The following is an 18,286-nucleotide window of genomic DNA, read 5'->3' on the forward strand; positions in this document are numbered from 1 at the left end:
AGCGCTGGAATAAAAGCACCGCATATAACTACGTCCGTGGTTATGTGTCCTTTTTGCTAACAATGGGAACCTGCCATCCCCTGCCATGAGAATCTGCCAAACATGGACAGAGAAAAACTGGGCCTTTAGTGCTAAAGGCGGCACCTGAAGCTTTACAAGCGGTGGATTAACAGGAGGACCCACTTGACTCCCAGCTCGTGGGAACCGGGATTGCTGCGAGACTGGGTCTGCAGTGCTCAAAACACCGCTTGGCCACTTGGGTCTGGACGGAAATGTCGTGCAGCTCTTGGACACCTTCCTGTGTAACCTCATCTGGTGTTCCTGCTCCGGCAGGGGACTGGACTGGATGAGCTTTCGAGGTCCCTTCCAGTCACTGACATTCTGTGATTGACACCGCGACACCGGCCGCGCGCGTGTCAGCCGGCGCCCGGTGATTGGCGGAGGAAACGGCAGCGCCGCGCTCCCGCGAGATCTCCGCGCGCCGGCGCCGCCAGCCGGTGGGCGGGACCAAGCGTGACGTGACGTGGCGCGGCGCTGAGCTGCCGGGAGCGCGCGCGGCGGGTGGCTGTTGGCTCCCGGGCCGCGGCGGTTAACGGGCCCCGGCGCGCGGGCGGGAGGAGGAGCCCGCGGAGGCGGAACGGGGCGGGCGGTCCCTGCCCGGCCGCAGCCGCGTCCCCGTCCGCCCGGGCCCGCGGAACGATGATGGCCGCGGCGGCCGACCTGGAGTCCTCGCTGGAGCTGAGCCTGACGGGCAGCGGCGCGCTCCCCGGCGGGCTGCCCCCCGCCCGCTCCCGCATCTTCAAGATCATCGTCATCGGGGACTCCAACGTGGGCAAGACGTGCCTCACCTACCGCTTCTGCGCCGGCCGCTTCCCGCAGCGCACCGAGGCCACCATCGGCGTGGACTTCCGCGAGCGCGCCGTCACCATCGACGGCGAGCGCATCAAGGTACCGCCGCACCCCGGCCCCGCCAGCCCTGGCCCCGCCAGCCCCGGCCCCGCCAGCCCCGGCCGAGACCGCCCGCTCGGGAGCGCGGCCGCCGCTGGCCTCCGGCCGGCCCGCCGGGCCCCAGGGGCTGGCAGGAGGGAGCAGCCCCAGCCCGGCGCAGGGCTCTGGCACCCCGTAGGCAGCGGCAGCGAGAGGCGGGGGAGACGCGGGGGCTGGCGGGTGACAGGCCCCTGAACAGCGCACCAGCGGGCAGCCGCCGCTGTCACAGAGGCACCCCTAAGGCAGTTTTAGGCGGACAACAAGTTCCAAACCCGACTTTATTCTGGCTGGAAAAGCGCAGCCGGTAAACCGACCAGAAACAGGGTGTATACAGTTCGTTAGCACTAATACAACGTAAAATACAGGTTCAGGTATCAGTTGAGGAGATTATTGGGGTACAGCAACGTAAGAATAATGAAGATCCGTAGTGTGCATGCACACACTCACAAGAAACAAAACAGAGCCCTCTGACTCCAGGGTACCCACAAGAAATAATCATACACCTGGATTGGGCAAAGGCTCATTCAAGGATATATCCAGTAGATTACCACTCACCCAAACGAGGACGTGAGGCGCTCTCAATCCCGGGAAGTCTCCTTAGACGGTGTCCCAGTCTAAGGAAAGGGCTCCAGTTCACAGACCTGCTGCTCCAAGAAGACCACTCCAAAGGGGGTCTTCGGTGGAGACCCTGTTTTATAGTCTGGTCAGATGTGGCTGTGGGCATGACAACATGGTCCAAAAGCTTTCCAGGTACTCTGGGCACCTCTTCTGTTAACGACCCTGTCAATTGACTGAGGGTCCACCCCTCCTGCCCCACCAGCTGGTGGAGGTGAAGTCACTCTGCCCTGGGGTAGGGGAGGTAGGGGATGGTCAGCACCTTGGTGCCACCCTAGGTGTGTACTAGGGACAGGCACAATGAGGCACAAAAGGTGCCAAAAGAGCCATCAGCTGCCCCATTGAAGGCTCCACATCTGGGGGATGTGCAGCTGCCACACCGGCGCATGGCTGGCCAGAGGACCGGACACCCCGGGCTCCCTTGCTGCTGTGCCACTCATAAGTGTGGTGCTGCATGTTGGGGTGTCAGGCTCTCATGTCACACCTCCGGACCCTGGGAGTTCGGTGTGGTGTGTTACACAGCCAGGAGCCTCGACTGTGTCTGCTGTGCAACTTTGTTTAAAACTATTTTGCCTTGGTCCTACTGGAAGTGTAATTACTAGGTAGGTTTCAATGATGGCAATGAAAAATTTCTGGCATAGGCCAAATCTTTGTGCAGCTTTTGGCTTGTGTTAATCAATAATTTCTCCTTTAAATGGACTTCTAGGTAGGTGTATTATTTTCAAGTATTTTAGTGTTGCCTGTGCCTGGCATCAGGAGCTTGTTGCCTCCCAGAAGTTCTGCTTCTGTGTTTATCAAGGATCAACCTTAGTTGGCTTAACCTTCAAATCCACAAAGCTGTGCAGATGCCACTGTTACAAGGCATTTTGCTTTAAAAATGTTAAAAGAATTACTATCACAAAAATCTGAAATACTTTTAAAAATAAATTACGTTTGTCATGCAAAAATAAATCTGAAAGACAACTTCAGACAAGCGAAGGTGGAAGAAAAAGACTAAAATTATGTAGGGGATTAGAATCAGTTTTAAAAAGCAGGTATTTTTAAAGCAAAAGTTTAGAGTGAAGCTATTGAAAATAATGAATTATGTTCCATTGTTCAGGAGTGAACTGCTACATCATTGATGGCAATGTCTTACAAGTTATCTTTTTTAGGGTTCTCTTAAGATTGCTTCATGTTTAGGGCAATGTGATACAGAACTGGACAGTGACAGATTGGATACCTACTCACATTTGAACGCTGTTTTTGAGTCTGATTATAGGTTTAGCTAAAGCTTAGTCCTCAAAATTAAATTTAGTGAAAAATTGAATGGGAGGAAAAAGTGCTCTTTTGCTGTCTTTGCACTGTACAGCAAATTTTAAAAGTATGTAAAATATACCTGGTCTGCCTGGTAGTGCTAGTGAAGATCGTAATAGTCATTTGCAGTTTAGACCACTGGCTGCTTACAAATGCTATTTGTTTACTAGGAGTAGCATGGTCTTAAGCAGAATTCCCTTCTGCTTCTGTGTTAGGGTTTGTTTCTATAACCAAGTTTAATAATGTGTAGAAAAGTGGAATAACAGTAGTCTTGGAATTGTAGTTTACGGCTTACAGTCATGTAGCTGAAAGCTATAGCTCTTTCTTGCTTACTCATTAAGGAAATTGCATAGGGTATGTAAGTCCATTTACTTTCATTCTCTTGTGGCTTTTTTTCACCCTGTTTCCTTCTTTTTAACTAAAAAAGAAAAATGAGTGAGTCTCTGTTACTCTTTTGCTTTATAAAACCACTGAATATCTTCTTTGGCTGATAGCTCAGATTCTGCACTCCCTAATCTGTTGCTGTCCATGACTGAGGAGAAAACCTTCTGAGGGGACGTACCTTCTTGTCAGTACTTATCAACTGACATTTTCACCAGCTCTGGGTTATGCCTGGCTTTTGCTGGAGAAAAGTGAAGAAGAATGTAGTCTAATACATGGTTCTGAGATGCTTCACACAAATTATCGTGCCATTTTGTTATGTATGTTGTGGTAGGTTGTTTTGCTGAGAATATTACCTGTTGAATACACAGTTCTGGTTGAAGGAGGTGGAGAACCGAAGGAGGGTCTTCAGAGGCACGTTATTTTCCCAGAAGTTCTGTCTCAGCTTTAGAAGGAATAAACTTTATCATTATGACCAGGACAGTATCTCTTAGGAGGATGCTGTGCGTCATCAAGTATGCATCAGTTTTTGGTTTTTGGCACCCCTCTCTTACACACCTTTACCTTTCTCGCTCATAGCAGTGAGCTCCAGCAATGCCTGTTGAGCCAGGAAAAAGAGAAGCTCAGATGAACCGATTTACTGCTGTTCTTGCTGTGCCCTGAAGGGCTTGCTGAGCAGAGGAATTTTTCCTCTTGCATTGAAGGAGATTACAAAGTAGTGTCTTCTCTCTTTTCCCTTCCCCCAGCCAGCTGGATGGTCATTATTGTGCTGCCACAGTACTGAGCATTTCTCCTGCAGCTGGAAAAACGCTGTGTCATTGGCAGGAACACAAGCACAGTTCTTCTCACCGGGGCTCTCCCAAACAGGAATTCTGCGGGATTCCAGGACATAGGGACACGGGTATTCCTTTGTACCTTGTACAGTGGGCTAACAGCTTCATATGAAACATGCCTAGATGTGATGAATGTATTGACATTTTCAACAAATTATTTTTTTTGCATTCTAAATCTTCCTTTTTCTAAATTGATGTAAGCATTGAAAATCAATGAAAACAATGATGTCACTGTTTACTGACCTACATTAAAAGAGCAAAGGATGCAAATTAAATTCAAAGAAGAAAATCCAAACATCATGTTCCAGACCTTGGAGCTCTTCAGTTGTTTTTTTTTCCCTCATCTTGTAAGAGGAGACGTAGTTTACGATTTTGTCTTTTTTAAAGGCCAGTTATGTTTTTACCAGTGTGTTATAAGCCGTGCATGCTAAGGGAGTCCTTGTTTAGAAAACAGCTTTTCTGGATCCACAAAAAGGAGTTAGAAGGTAGGAGGTGATAGCTGAGTTGATATATTTAAGTACTGTTTGTCTTCCCTAGGGTGTGTGACAAAGTGATTCTGTCCACGGTTTTATTAGCTGGATTATATTGTTAAACCAGATTTTCAAATCACACATTTTAAAGGGCTATTATAACACTGTGCTCCCTTGAAGATGGATAGTATTGAAATAATAATGAAACAATAATCTTAATTTATCGCTGTACATCTATTAACATGAATATTTTCAGTGCTGTTTTTCAGTAGGGCAAATATTTTGGAGGGGGCAGAAATTGAATTATCTCTTCAAGTTCACCTGGTAAGAGGAAAAAAATAAACCTCTGAAGTGTGAAACTTTCAGTCTTGGGGAAGGATTTGCCTCAGTACAAATGATTCCATGCCAAGAATACAAACATTTTTAATTTGAGATAATACCCTTCAAGCTTGAAAGGTGCATATAGATAAAAATTAGGAGGAACTATAGTTTAAGCTAAACTTGGAAGATACATAACTCTTTAATGTAGTTGCCCCTTTTCTACCCAAGGTTGGCAATACACATGCGGATCTGTGCTTGACTGAAGCATGACTGATTTCTGCTCTCAGAATGAGGTGGGGAGAGAAGTACAAGCTCACATCTGCCTGTGATAATGAGCTTCCTCTTTAAATTAATTTCATATAGCATCTTCCAAGATTATGTATAGTGATTCCTTAACATGTTGTTGGAACATAAGGATTACAACAGGCTGTGCTTCTTTGTTTTCTCTTTAATTTGACAAATTCCAAATTAATGAAATTTTTCCTTAAGTTTCCTGACTTTATAATATTTTATAAGTGCATGGATCTAGAAGTATCTATTACCTGGGCAGGTGAATGAATCTTGCCCACACTTAGGTGCCTGTATTTAATCTGATTGTCTAGACTGCCTTAACAGACCACGGAAATGCAGTCCATTGTGTTTGCAGTATAATAGAGTTGGCAAAAAGTGAGTATTTGCTCTGAAATGAGGTGGATTGCAACTGCCTACCGTTTCCTGCGGTCAGGGGCTAGGGTGACTTGCCTTGCTTTTCTTAATGATCTTAATAAAGCAGTACTTAATAATCTTTCAGAAGCAGGACGTGGATCTTTATAAGTCTGTGGGTCAGAAGCTGGACTAGAACTGGACTAGACTACAGGAACCAAGCTGTTCTGATGTTCTCATGTAAATTCTCAGTTCCCCTGATGAAACCAGTAACTGCCATTTCCGCCTGCTGCAGTCTGAATTTTTCTTGAGGATGGGTTATCACAGTTGAACATAATATTGCAGAAAAAGTCACATCATCCTGAAACGTCGTTTACTCTTTTTCCTTCTCTATCATGCTGGTGATTCATAATGTCCTATGATTGACTTGTGTATCTGGATCATCATCTGTTTTAATAATTTCCAAGCTGATGAATCCTACAGTTGTAGGAAAAGTGTTTATTGTTAGTCACTGTTACCAAGACTTTGCATCTGCTTGTGTTGAGTTTCACCCTATTTTTACTCTTCCAGATTTAAAAAAAAAAAAAAAAAAAGATGTGATACTGTAATCTTCCTCCCTATCAGTGATGCATCTTAGCTTCTTGCCATCAAGCAAAGTTCCCTGGCACTTGGGTTTCTTCCCCCCCCCCTGCCCCGAGTCACTGGTAAAATGGTAAACGAGGCAACTTTCAAGACACTTGCAATTTCTAAATAAGTTTTACAGAAACATTTGGATCAAAGGAATGCAGAACTATGGTAATGGGAGAACAATTTAATCAAGATATTGGCTGCACCTTTCATGGCAACAGACTGAATTTTAAATGAACCTTCATCATTTACAGAACATTTAATATTCTGTGAATTCTGAATCTGAAAAGAAACTCCTTTCGTTCCCAGGGAGGAAACATTTCTTTCTGACGTTTCCTGCTCAAAAGTTAAAAGCTGAAGTATTAATCAAACTGGCTCAGCTGTGCAGGATGGGCAGGAAACTGGGACTCAGCTTTCACAGAATCACAGAATCGACTGGGTTGGAAAAGACCTCAGAGATCATCGAGTCCAACCCTTGGTCCAACTCTAGTCTGTTTACTAGATCATGGCACTAAGTGCCATGTCCAGCCTCACTTTAAAAACCTCCAGGGACGGCGAGTCCACCACCTCCCTGGGCAGGCCGTTCCAATGCCTGACCACTCTCTCTTTAAAGAATTTCTTCCTAATATCCAGCCTAAATTTCCCCTGGCAGACTTTGACCCAAGGAATCAAATGTTGTCTTTCAGTGTTATAATAACACCATCGCTAAGGTGTGTGTGACAGAGCCACACACCAGTGTATTTCCCTGTACAGGTAACCTGGTGTAAAGGTGCATTGGCTCTGACTTCTGTATAGTGCAGTCCCATGTCTTCTGGAGGGCAAGTTTGTGAAAATAGCACCATGCCCAGTAAGTGCACAATTCTGTAGTGTACTCTGCACATCTGAGGACTCCAAGCTTCCATTGTACCAGGATGATTCATCCATTTCAGACTTTTACTATTGTTTACATCTGCTTGTGCTTCAAAGCTTGTTTTGTTTTAATCTAGACCTGAGAAGTTTGAAAGCTTTCAGTTCTTCTGATTTTTTTTTTTTTTTTTATCCGTTACGCTGACTAAGCTTCAAGCAAATATGTTCAGTCTCTTTGGGACAAAATGATGCATAGTTGGTAACATGAGCATTATATTAAGCTAAAAGGAGGTTTATGCATGATTTTTTATGTATGCATTATTTTATTTATTTATTTTCACTTTTGTGCATGCTTTGATACTACAAACCCACAGTATGGTCCTAGCTTAAGAGTTAAATAAGCTTAAGTTACAGGTTTGTCACAGGAGAGTTTAATTCCAAGAGATACACTGTGGAGAAAGATTTCTTTGTCCTGTTCTTGTTGATGTTATTGTTACATACACATGATTTGATTTCTTCCTATTATAGAGTAACACAATAGGCAGTAAACTTCATGCTAAGAACAAAAGTTTGAGGAAGATGATGTTATTTTTGGCAATAAAAATCATGTCAGCCAGGAGTTGTGCTGTGGAATACGTGTTCTTTCTTCAAATAAAAGGGGTATTGGCAAGACTTCAGTATTTGTGTAAAAAATATTACAAAATATATACTCCCGTAAACTTTCACGAGGTCATATTTGTGATCCAATTGCATCATAATTTCTTCCTAGCTTCAGTTATGAGCAGCTTAGAAAGCAAAAGTTGCTGATACTGTGTAAAGCAACAGTTTTCTTCAGCACAAACTTTTCAGTGGGATTAATTCAGAGGAGTGGGCTTCTGTGAATGTGTGACTTCCTTAGCTACAGGTGATTTGTGTTATTTTCCAACATGAGCAATAACATTTTTTTTTCTCTCACTGTCTTTCCTTTTTCAGATCCAGCTCTGGGATACAGCAGGCCAGGAGCGCTTCAGAAAGAGCATGGTACAGCACTATTACAGGAATGTACATGCTGTTGTGTTTGTATACGATATGACAAACATTGCCAGTTTTCACAGTCTGCCGTCATGGATAGAGGAATGCAAACAACACCTTCTTGCCAATGATATACCACGGATTCTTGTTGGAAATAAGTGTGACCTGAGAAGTGCTATTCAGGTACCTACGGACTTGGCGCAGAAGTTTGCTGATACTCACAGTATGCCATTATTTGAAACCTCTGCCAAAAACCCCAATGACAATGACCATGTGGAGGCCATATTTATGACGCTGGCTCACAAGCTTAAAAGTCACAAGCCCTTAATGCTTAGTCAACCCCCAGATCGTGATGAAATACATATAAAACCTGAACCAAAACCTGCTGTGACCTGCTGGTGTTAAATGGTTCTTGTCAGCTGTCACCTTGTCTTGTTTGCAGATGCTTCAAAATTATGATCTTGGCAAAGTTCCAGGTTTTGGTAACAATTATAGCGAATCTCTTTGGCACTTTAATGTGTTTATTTTTTCTGGTGTAGATATTCTCATCTCATGTTCTTGCACTTTGTAATTGTACTTTCAGAATTACTGAAGTTTCACTATAAATATAAGGGAAAGAAAACTTTCAAGTGAAGTTTTGACAAAGCAATTCTACATGAGCTCTTGCTGCCTCAGATAGTTCTCGTCCCTTGTGGTAAGGTTATAAATAGTAAGCCAGTTTACTAACATTTTTGGTTGCTACTTGCATTGGAATAACGTAGGAAAAAATGTTTTGCGACAGCCAGATAGGTTGATTTTTGGGTCAGCGAATGGGGAGGTTTTTGATGTTTGAAGGACTATTTGGTGACTGGTAGGAAATTGCTAGCAAATTGCTAAGCAAGTACCTTTTTATTTCAATAAACAAACCCTAAGACTGTCAGATAAAGTTTGGGCTGTCAGTGTAGGTGGAAACTGCTTTTGGCCTGCCATTCCTCTGTAAACTTTGTCTGGTTCTTCATGGCAACTTGTCCCTGCTTCTAAACAATTATTTGATACTTAAAACTTCATTAATTTTTCATAATTAGCATGTAAAACTAAACTATGCATTCCTTCTTACGGAAAGTACTGTAGCATAGGATTTGGGGTAAATTTGGGACTGTAACTGTCCGTAACTTCTCTGACCTGACTAAAACTTCAGTATTCAATGAGGAATTACTTATAAAGATACTGTAATTGAGTTGAGTGTCCCAGGATAAGTAAAAACACTCAAGTGAATAAAAGATGGAATGAAGTTGGCAAAAGCATACTGGTTTGCAAAGATGGGGGTTTCAGAGGATTTTATTGACGATGAATGCTTTTCAAATATCTTGAAAAAGCTTTTTTCAGCCAATTTGATAACATATTTTAGGGATTGAAATGCTCAGGACAAAATGTTAGGAATATGAGAATTCCTTAAAATACTTCTGAGTACAAAATGAATTAGGTCTTGAAATGTGGAGAAGATCTGCCAAGTACATCATCTGCTACAGATTTTTGAGCTAAAACCTGCCTGTGTAATGTCATTGGCTGTAGGTCGGGCATCCTTGGCATTACTGCTGTGCATTGGTAATGCGGTGGGTCAGACGAGGGCAGTTCCTCCTCTGGAACCATTTCTGGCCATAATTGCAACCATGTTATTTCAGTTCTGTCTGAAGGTGAAGTTCTGTAATAAAAATGGTGCTAGGTTGCATGTAGTTACATAAAGAGAAATGTAAGCCATAGAATGCAATCTGTGACTTCATTCATATGCCATGTCAAACAATGTTTTGTGACTTGGTTTTTGAAGGAGTTGAAGTAAGATGAAGACTTTTTTTATTTGCAATGTGTAGTGTGTGGTACTGACTGGATACTAAATGGAAGGGCAGTTCAGAAGCTGCCATCCTAGTGATCATGTTAGCAACAAATCATTGAAACAAGATAACTAGTATTACTTAAACTACTACAGTCAATAAGATGTAATTCTTTTGCAAGTTATACTGACAAAAGAAAGATGCATTGACTTTTTTTCTAGCTTTAGAAAGAGCAATTTGGTCTAATATGGTTAAGATGTTTAAAAAGAATCTAAATGATATTTTTTCCTGTATAAAGCTGCTACAACTGTGACAGTAATTTTATGAAACATTTGTAAAAGGGAACTTTTGTATTCACTCTGAACCTTACATGACTAGAATTTGGTTTACAGTCCTTTCAGAAACAATCAGCTTTTTAACACTTAGTGTCCTTAATGTTTTTTTAAGAAATGGATTAATCTTAAAAGATTTTTTTTCTTTTAAGAAGAGAACCTTAAATTTATGTGTATCATTTGTAAATAAATATGGTTTACAGTCCTCTTGGACGATTTGTTTTTCACTCATGTCCTTAATCCGTTTTCTCAAAAGGATCCCTCTTAATTATGTGTATGTCAGCAAATGTTCTATTGTTTTGGTTTGTGGTTAGTTTTTTTTTTTTAATAAAAAGAGTGAAGAATTCTAAAGTCAGTCAGGTTGGGGGTTGAGGTAAGGACATTATGTAGCTACAATGTTACTGTTAAATTTGATCTCAAACATCTGAAAATCTGTTAAGGTTTGAGTTATTCGCAACCTGTAAATAAGGGCCCTCATGTCATTAAAATTGTGCGGAAACTATGTTTAAGTATGTAATTTTGTCTTCAGCACAAAGCATGTTGTAATGGTTCTGGCATAAAAGTGATGTGGTCATTAGTGCAGGATTCAGTACGCTTCCTGGCTTTCAGTGGTGATGTTCTGCCTCCAAAACCGGTGTCAAAAGTACTGAATACTTTGTATATGTATTTTCACTTTACCAAATTGTCAAGTTGGGTTATTTTGTATGTGTTGGGGGGAGGGCAAGACACAATCCCAGAAACCTAATAAACTGGCTTTGCCACAAACGGTTATCACTTGTTTTCAGTAGTTATATTAGGAATGATTATGTGACTTCTGGTAAAATCTGTAAAAAAACTATAAGGGAGGAAAAAGAGTTTATATTTTCTGTATGTGTGGGTGCCAATTTTGTGACAGGCTGTCACAATACTTGGACTACTGTCAGTGCTTTCTTGAGTTGCTTTGAAGCATCTGAAGTGCCCACCTGATGCTTTAGGGCACGTTTGGGACTAATTTCAGATTCCAGAACAATGGGAAGTGATACAACAGTTCTAAACCAAGGAATTACTGACCTTTGAATGTATATAAAGACCCTAGAGGAGTCTTCTCCATTCCCCTTCTCCTAGTCTCACATCATGTTCAGAAAGAAAACCTTTTAACTTCACCTAAGGTGGGACTTCTTTGTTACATCAAAAGACAGCCTTGCAGGTTTGTGTGTGCTCAGGTGCATGCGCGCATGCAAGGAGGAAGGATCCAAGTGCAATTAAGTTGGCTTTTTGGTAAATATTATAGCCCTTTCCTCACGCAGGAACTCTCAGATAATTTGTGTTACATACTATTTCACTACTGTCCTATTTATGCTTCTCTTCTAGTTTTACACTTAATAATGTATTAAAAACAAAAAGGTAAAAACATCTTTTATTTAGACGTGTTTTGTGTCTTTAAATACAATTGCAGCCATCGCTGCTTACACGAGCTGTTGATTCTACAGGGTGATTAAAAGAAAATGTTTACCGAATGTCTATAGTTTTTGCTTTTGGACGCTGGGAATGACCAGAAGAGACCTTGACAGACAATCAACAGTGTGATGCAGTTGTGAGCCCTTGTCCCACATTGACACCACCTACTTCATTGAACTGCTTAGGAAGGAAGTGACTTCCAACTTAGGAAGGCAAGAGGCTGTCATATAATTTCTAGATGTGTCTTAGTATTCGTGCAGATACTTGCTGCACGTTAGGATTTTCTTGGTTTTGTGGGTTGTTTTTTTTTGTGTCTTCATGATGCTATAGCTAAGAAGCATCAAAATATATTTGTTTGGGGTTTTGTTTTTGTTTTTATGTGTACTCTAATCTCTCCAAACTATTACTAATCCAATAAAGGGTCTAAAGTACAGAGTCTTTAAATAGCTCCACCATTGTCATTTTTTTCCATCTTTATAAACCAATAATTTTAAAAGACACCTTTCCAGATGTGATAAGAATAGATGAGGACCACTAATGAAACTAATGTCTTTCACTTTAATCTGATTTCATCTCTAAAATATGGCTTAGTGATCTAAAAGTTAGTTAGGCTGTGACTTTGATGGAAGGGAGCAATGTGGGAGTCTGCAAGAATTAAGGTAAAGGCAATCTGGCCTCCCACTCCCTCTGTGACCTTTACCACCTTCATCTGTGACTCACAGGGGTTTTCCCACCTGGAATCAGAAAAAAAAATATCCATGTAGTGCTTGCCTATGGCTTTGATCACTCTTGGGCCAAAAATTGCTGCTTTTGTCTCCTTAAGAGCTGATCATGCACTGCAAGGGCAGCTGCTGTATTTTGCAGCTGGTCATAGACTCGGTACCTGATTCATCCTGGGTGACATAGCACAATTGTCGCCTTTGAACTGTAACCTGGTACTAACGTTTTCCCCGACTGATCATCCGCTAACTTATTGCTTTTATAAATGTTTTGGCAGTCATATTCCTTGGTAAACATTTTCACTTCCTCTGGAATATATAATTCTAATGGTCTTTTTCAGAGTCCTGCTTTCAAGGTCATTGACCAATGTGTTGTAACATCTCAAATTCCAGATAAAAAGTAGAGCCATGTGTCCTTTTTCTTAATTATATTTTTTTTTAATTTTCACCTGTTGACACTGCACACCCAAAGGAGGCCTCTTGTTCATCAGGCCTAATGGAGACCTCAGTGGGGCCTGTGACATCGAGAGGGTGACACAAAGAATGGTGTCCAGTGACCTCCTGGGACCGGCTAGGCCCTGGGCAGCCTCTCAGCACCACAGGGGCTGACACGGACTGAAGTACTTACAGAAGGCAGCTCCCTGTCGTTTGGGAACACACTTCCAGAGCCCAAAGGAAGGTGTGGAAAAGCTGCTGGCCATCCAGGGACACTCACTGAGATGGGTAATCCTGCTCCAAGTAGGTATTATCTAAATGTGTTATTTTTTGCCTTTGCTGAATCACTCCTGATTAATGAGAGTCTTGAATGATAGAGTACTTAGCCAATCATTTAATGAAAAGCAAATTTCCCAGCAATACCAATGACCATGTCAAGAAATTTGTAATCCTCTCCCCAGCTTGCTCTTCTCACCCCTGAAAAAAACCAGGAATTGATGTAAGGTGACTGGGGCCTGGGGATGGCGGCACAGTGGTGATCATGGAGCAGAGATGTGGGCTGTAGTTCCAACTAAGAGCTTGACAGCAAGACTGTCAGTCTCAGAGTAAGGGGGCTGAGTAGTCAGCACACCGTTAGACTGTGTTTTAGTGCCAGCAGATGCGATCTGGACTCGGGCTGTGCTCACCTCAATTGAAAAGCCTGTAAGAAAAAAAGGAGTGGGGCACATGTTTTGGATTCCTGTCTCTGCATCTTATTTTGAAACCTGTTGGGTGCACTTGGGTCTCATGGTCTGTGTTTCCATTAAGTAATGGAGCTTGAAAATGGAATTCGCACATTTAAAAACAACAACCCCTACCAGAATCTTCAGGTAGTTCCTTTCTTCCAGAGAATCAAGGAAAAGTAACTATATTTGACAACACTGAAGATCTCAAGGGGGCTCTCTCTTCTTTTATCTGCCCATCGTACTGTTTCGTTCTGCACAGTCTATACATGTCAGGTCCTGGTTTAAAACAAGCAACTCTTCACAGTACTGCAAAGAGCTGACTGCACACTAACAGCAACAGCCCCGCCTCTGCTTGACTGTAAAAGCTGTGCATTAGATAGTCACATCTTCATTTTAGAAGATAATGATGGGGTTTTTCTTTTTATTTAATACTAACAATTTTTGGTAGGAGGCATACAGAGTGTCATTTTTTTAAAAAAGGATAGACATTGTCTTTTTAACAATTTGTAAGCTCTTTTAAATTGACTGTTTCAGATGCCATCAAACACTGAAACCGAAAACCAGAGAAGTGTTGCATAGATGTAGCCATCAGCGTGCAAAATCAGTGGTAAGTCACAATAACATGGAGCCTACAGAGCTTGTGTGATTACAGGCTATATCTTTATATACCCACATGTACATGCATGCATATGGATGTGCATATGCATATGCACATGCATGCATGTGTGCACAGAGGTGTTAAATAAAAGGATTGAGACAAATAGTGTAAATGTAAGTGTACGAAAAGAGTCATAAGACTGTGATCTTAGCTCAGCACTTCCTTTTTTTAAAAAAAAAAGGGTTTTTTTTTTACTGTTTACATTGCCCCTTTGAGAAGGTCACAGGCAGGAAAAAAGTTCCATGGTGAGGCAATTCAGTAAACTTCCACTAAATGAATATTTTCAGTTATTTACGTTAAGAAACATCACACTGTGCATCTAAATCGTGTCATAAAGCAGAGGCCATGTCTGAAGACCCTTTTTCCTCTCCCATGGCCAAGTGCCCTATCCGAGACATGGTTGTCACTTTTAGTGCAGACCCTTGGAGCTGGAGACACTTTCATTCAGCTCCTGTGTTTTCCCCCTCCCTGTGTTGCTGGTGGCTGACATCGGGATTTTGATGATGTGCAGGCTGCTGAATGCATTTTGAACCCCTTCTTTTGGGGTTCAACCCCTTTGCATTTTGAACCCCTCATCTTCAGCCTTTATCAAGGGAAAAAAATAACCACAGGTTAGTGCTGCTGAACAAAGCTGACAGAAGACAAGTTCAAGTAAGATTGTGTTGTCTTCTACACACAAAGGTTAAACTGGAAGCCCTGGCCACGGGATGATGGGACTGCTAGGATTTTATGAAGGTGTAAGAAAAAAACTGTACACATTAATTTAATGTGTCTTGTCCTTTGTAGTCCCCCATTCCCCACTGCTTTGCTTATTCCGGAAAGGGCACACAATGAGAAAAAGATTAAGCTGACCCTAAAATACATGCAACAGCTTTTCTATTTACTTCACGATATTTTTAGCCTGCTCTCAAATTAGAGGCAATGAAGGGCTCCTGGCTCCAGCAACCAAAGATTCAGCTGCAAATAAAAATTGTTTTGCTAATCAGAAGGAGTTTTCAAGTTCCTGTATGAGATAATTCATCCACATGACTACCATGAAGTAGTGACTTCAGTGCTGAGCTGATATCTGAGTCACTGTGATGCTGCTCTTGAAAAGCCCAGTGCTGGCAGCCCTTGTGGTTGGCTTCTAAGGCTTGGGATAGTTTTGCTGTTCTCAAACTGCATCTGGAGCTAAATTTTTTCAAAAGTTTCAACTTTGATTAAATAGTTGTATTTCAGTTTTGCACAAAGTAATGTGTGTGTGTGCGTGTGTGTATGTGTGTGTATATAAAGATTTATATATTTAAAATGATGACCAGAAAATCTGTGTATTCACACCTATATTTTTTGACATGATAGGCATGCACACTTTAGCATTGTAATGCAACACTTTGCTAGGGCTGGAGGTGTGTACGCGATTACAATTTTTTGTTGTGGTAGCAAGGTGACTGTGTGGTACAAGACACCCGGGAGGCCAGTGCCAGCATCTGCTTTAAAGCTCCAGCCCTTGGGCTTTTTTGGTGAAGGGCTGTTCGATGTAAAAAGTCTTGGTTCAGACAGGGTTGCCAGGCTGCCTGCACAAGGCAAAATAAGAGACACAGACGTGACTCCTGCTGCCTTTTCTGCCACGCTGCTGTGGGCAGGAGGACGTTCCCTGTGTTCAGGGAGCTCTTGCGTCTGCATTTATACTCACATTTTGGGTAGGCCTGCGATACAGAGGGCAAAGAACTTGGCAAATGAGAACACCAGCCGTAATCCTGAATTGGTCTCATGTTTGTTGGGTGGGGGGCAAGGGCTTAACAACATTTGCATGTACTGGTGGAATGTAAGCACTATATATACGCAGCAACTAATATTGATTTTTTAAAATGTGGTGAGTGTATTTAAAAAGATGAATTGAACAGAGGTCAGAAGATAAAACATCAAACTGAAGCTTTGTGGGGATTTTTTGTGGTTTTGTTTGTTGGTTTGGGTTTTTGTTTGTTTTAAATTAAGACTACATATGTTATTCTATGATTCTATGTCAATTAAAGAGAATACAGAATAATTCTGGCAATACTGAAGCTGTAACTACCAAAACCAGACATTAGTGCAATAGCTCAGAATGGTATTTAAAAAACCTGCAAGTTTTGCAGTGTGTTTCAGTTAGCTTGGCCTGAAGAGGTGCAGGACAAAGCAGTTGTTCTTTACAGAGAGGCTGATAGGGAGGGCTGGGAAACGCTGCTTGCGTTGATGGGTTTTCCCCTCTCAAGTAAAGTCTAAAGACGTTTCCTCGTACTTCTGCAGTGTTGGTGCCAGAGAATCACAGAATATCTCAAGTTGGAAGGATCAAGAAATCATGCAGACTGACTGCAAGAAGTGCATGCTGTGCACTGGTTATATGATATATATGTTTTTGCTACAGGCCAATACCACTTTCTGTTTTCAGCCTATATCCACACTTCGATTATTACTGCTACTCCCAACCTTTCTCAGCTCTTGTAAGGCTCTGTTTTGCATGTGCCACAGGTTGCTGGATTAAAAGAAAGCAGCCAGCTCTGGGATGTTTCAGCTCCAGCTCCTGTCCCAGCACCTTGATTTCAGCTCCAGCCCCATGGGGTTTCTCTCAGCTCCACAGCCCCGGTCTTCATTTCAGCTCTGAGATGTTTCAGCTCCAGCCTCGCAGCTTTTACTTCAGCTCCAGCTCTGGTATGTTATTTATTTCAGCCCCAGCCCTGCAGTGTTTCTTCCAGTTCCGGCCCATAGATTTTATTCCAGCTCTAGCCCCTGCCATAGAGTATTTCATTTCTAGCTCTGTGTCATGTCAGCTCCGGCCTTAAGGTATTTCAGCTCCTACACCACTTCCCCTCCAGCCCCCCGCCTGTATTTCAGCACTAGCCCTATGTACCTTATTACGATTTCAGCTCTGTGACTCCTCAGCTTCAGCTCTAGAATCTCTGTTCCGGCTCGGGCTCCACCTCTTCCTTGCCACAAGCTGCTCCTGTCTCAGTGCGGCGATGGGGGCTGTTCACAAGGTCGTAGATCAATCACTGTCATCACTACCCCAGTAGTGCCTTTATTGGCTCGTTCTGAATAACGCCTTGCCCCGCCTCCCCCCTCGCAGCCAATCCCATGCGTTGTTAGGTCACGTGATGGCAGTGCCCCGCCCACTCGGGACTGACACCCTCCTGCCCAGCCCCGCCCCCGAGCGGTGTTCGGGGCCTGGGCGGGGCCGCTCGGCTTCCGCTTCCCGTCCCCGAGAGCAGCGCTAGAGCCGAGTGCCGGGAACAGCCCTGAGCCCGCCCCGCCTTGGCAGCTCCTCAGGCCCGGAGGCTCAGCCCCGTGGCTCCGCTCCCAAGCTGTGGAAACGCAGCATTTAACCCCCAGATTGGGCGGAGTGATTGGAGAAGGGGGAGCGCACCCACCTGTGGCCCCGCGGCCCAGGTGCGGGGGGAGAAGGGGCAGTGCTTGGAAACGGGAGGGACAGCACCTGTCCCCGTGGAAAACTTCATTACGTTATTTTTCTACATTATACTTATAAAAAAATAACAGCAGTTTTGTTCCTAGTTGTATTATTTAGGCCCTGCCCCCCCATCCGCGGCCCCGCGGGGAGCCGCGCGCGGCCCCGGCCAGCACTGCCCGCATCTCCCCCATCCCCCGCCCGCCCCAGCTCCCACTGGGCCTCACCGGCCCTGAGGGCCGCTCGGCCCCACACCGACCTCCACTGCCCGATCCAAGCAGGTAGCAACCGGTAGGACGGGGCCCCGCTTCCCCGCCTCGGGACACCGGCCGCTCGAACTGAACCTCCCCCACCCGCCTCCCGCCCGGGCGGAGCGGCCGCACCACTCCTCACCCCCCGGAGCGACAACTGCACCGACGCTTGGTGTTGCCAGCGCACGCCTTTTAATGCCTCCGCCCCGCCCATCCAGCCAATCCCGGCCCTAGACTCCTGACCCCGCCAATCCCAGCTCCCCGCCCGTTTCCACTCCACCCAATCGCGGGCCGCCCATTCATCCCGCGCGCGCCCGTCCGCCGGCCCCTCTTCCCGCGCAGGTGAGGGCGGGTCGTTGTGTGCCCTTGTATGAGAGTGTGGAAAGAAAGGTGACAGACCAAGATACCTGCGTGGAAGCCGCATCAGGTTATTACAGGCCAGTGGCAAACAAGACTTTGTCACGAAAAGTCTGTGCC

The 18,286-nt window shown here is 43.9% G+C and overlaps 1 protein-coding gene and 1 long non-coding RNA gene across 2 annotated transcripts; one reads left to right on the forward strand and one right to left on the reverse strand.

Annotated features, from left to right (window-relative positions):
* The first annotated feature begins 583 nt into the window (after window positions 1-583).
* On the forward strand, window positions 584-10,784 carry RAB33B (RAB33B, member RAS oncogene family). The gene is made up of 2 exons (XM_080344313.1): window positions 584-948; window positions 7,988-10,784. Exons 1-2 carry the CDS (start codon window positions 700-702, stop codon window positions 8,429-8,431), a joined length of 693 nt encoding a protein of 230 aa, XP_080200439.1. The 5' UTR covers window positions 584-699; the 3' UTR covers window positions 8,432-10,784.
* Window positions 10,785-13,368: 2,584 nt separating this feature from the next.
* LOC308040351 lies at window positions 13,369-17,856 on the reverse strand. The gene is made up of 3 exons (XR_013922117.1): window positions 17,818-17,856; window positions 17,007-17,122; window positions 13,369-13,457 (listed from the first exon to the last, which is right to left on the reverse strand). It is a non-coding gene; the product is annotated as an uncharacterized lncRNA (long non-coding RNA).
* Window positions 17,857-18,286: the final 430 nt, after the last annotated feature.

This window comes from Nesoenas mayeri (assembly GCF_963082525.1).
Source record: "Nesoenas mayeri genome assembly, chromosome: 4".
NCBI classification, from domain to species: domain Eukaryota; kingdom Metazoa; phylum Chordata; class Aves; order Columbiformes; family Columbidae; genus Nesoenas; species Nesoenas mayeri.

Coding starts and splice junctions, on each gene's coding strand:
- RAB33B (XM_080344313.1), top strand. CDS start 700: ATGATGGCCGCGGCGGCCGACCTGGAGTCCTCGCTGGAGCTGAGCCTG. Junction 949..7,987: donor TCGACGGCGAGCGCATCAAG/GTACCGCCGCAC, acceptor TTCCTTTTTCAG/ATCCAGCTCTGGGATACAGC.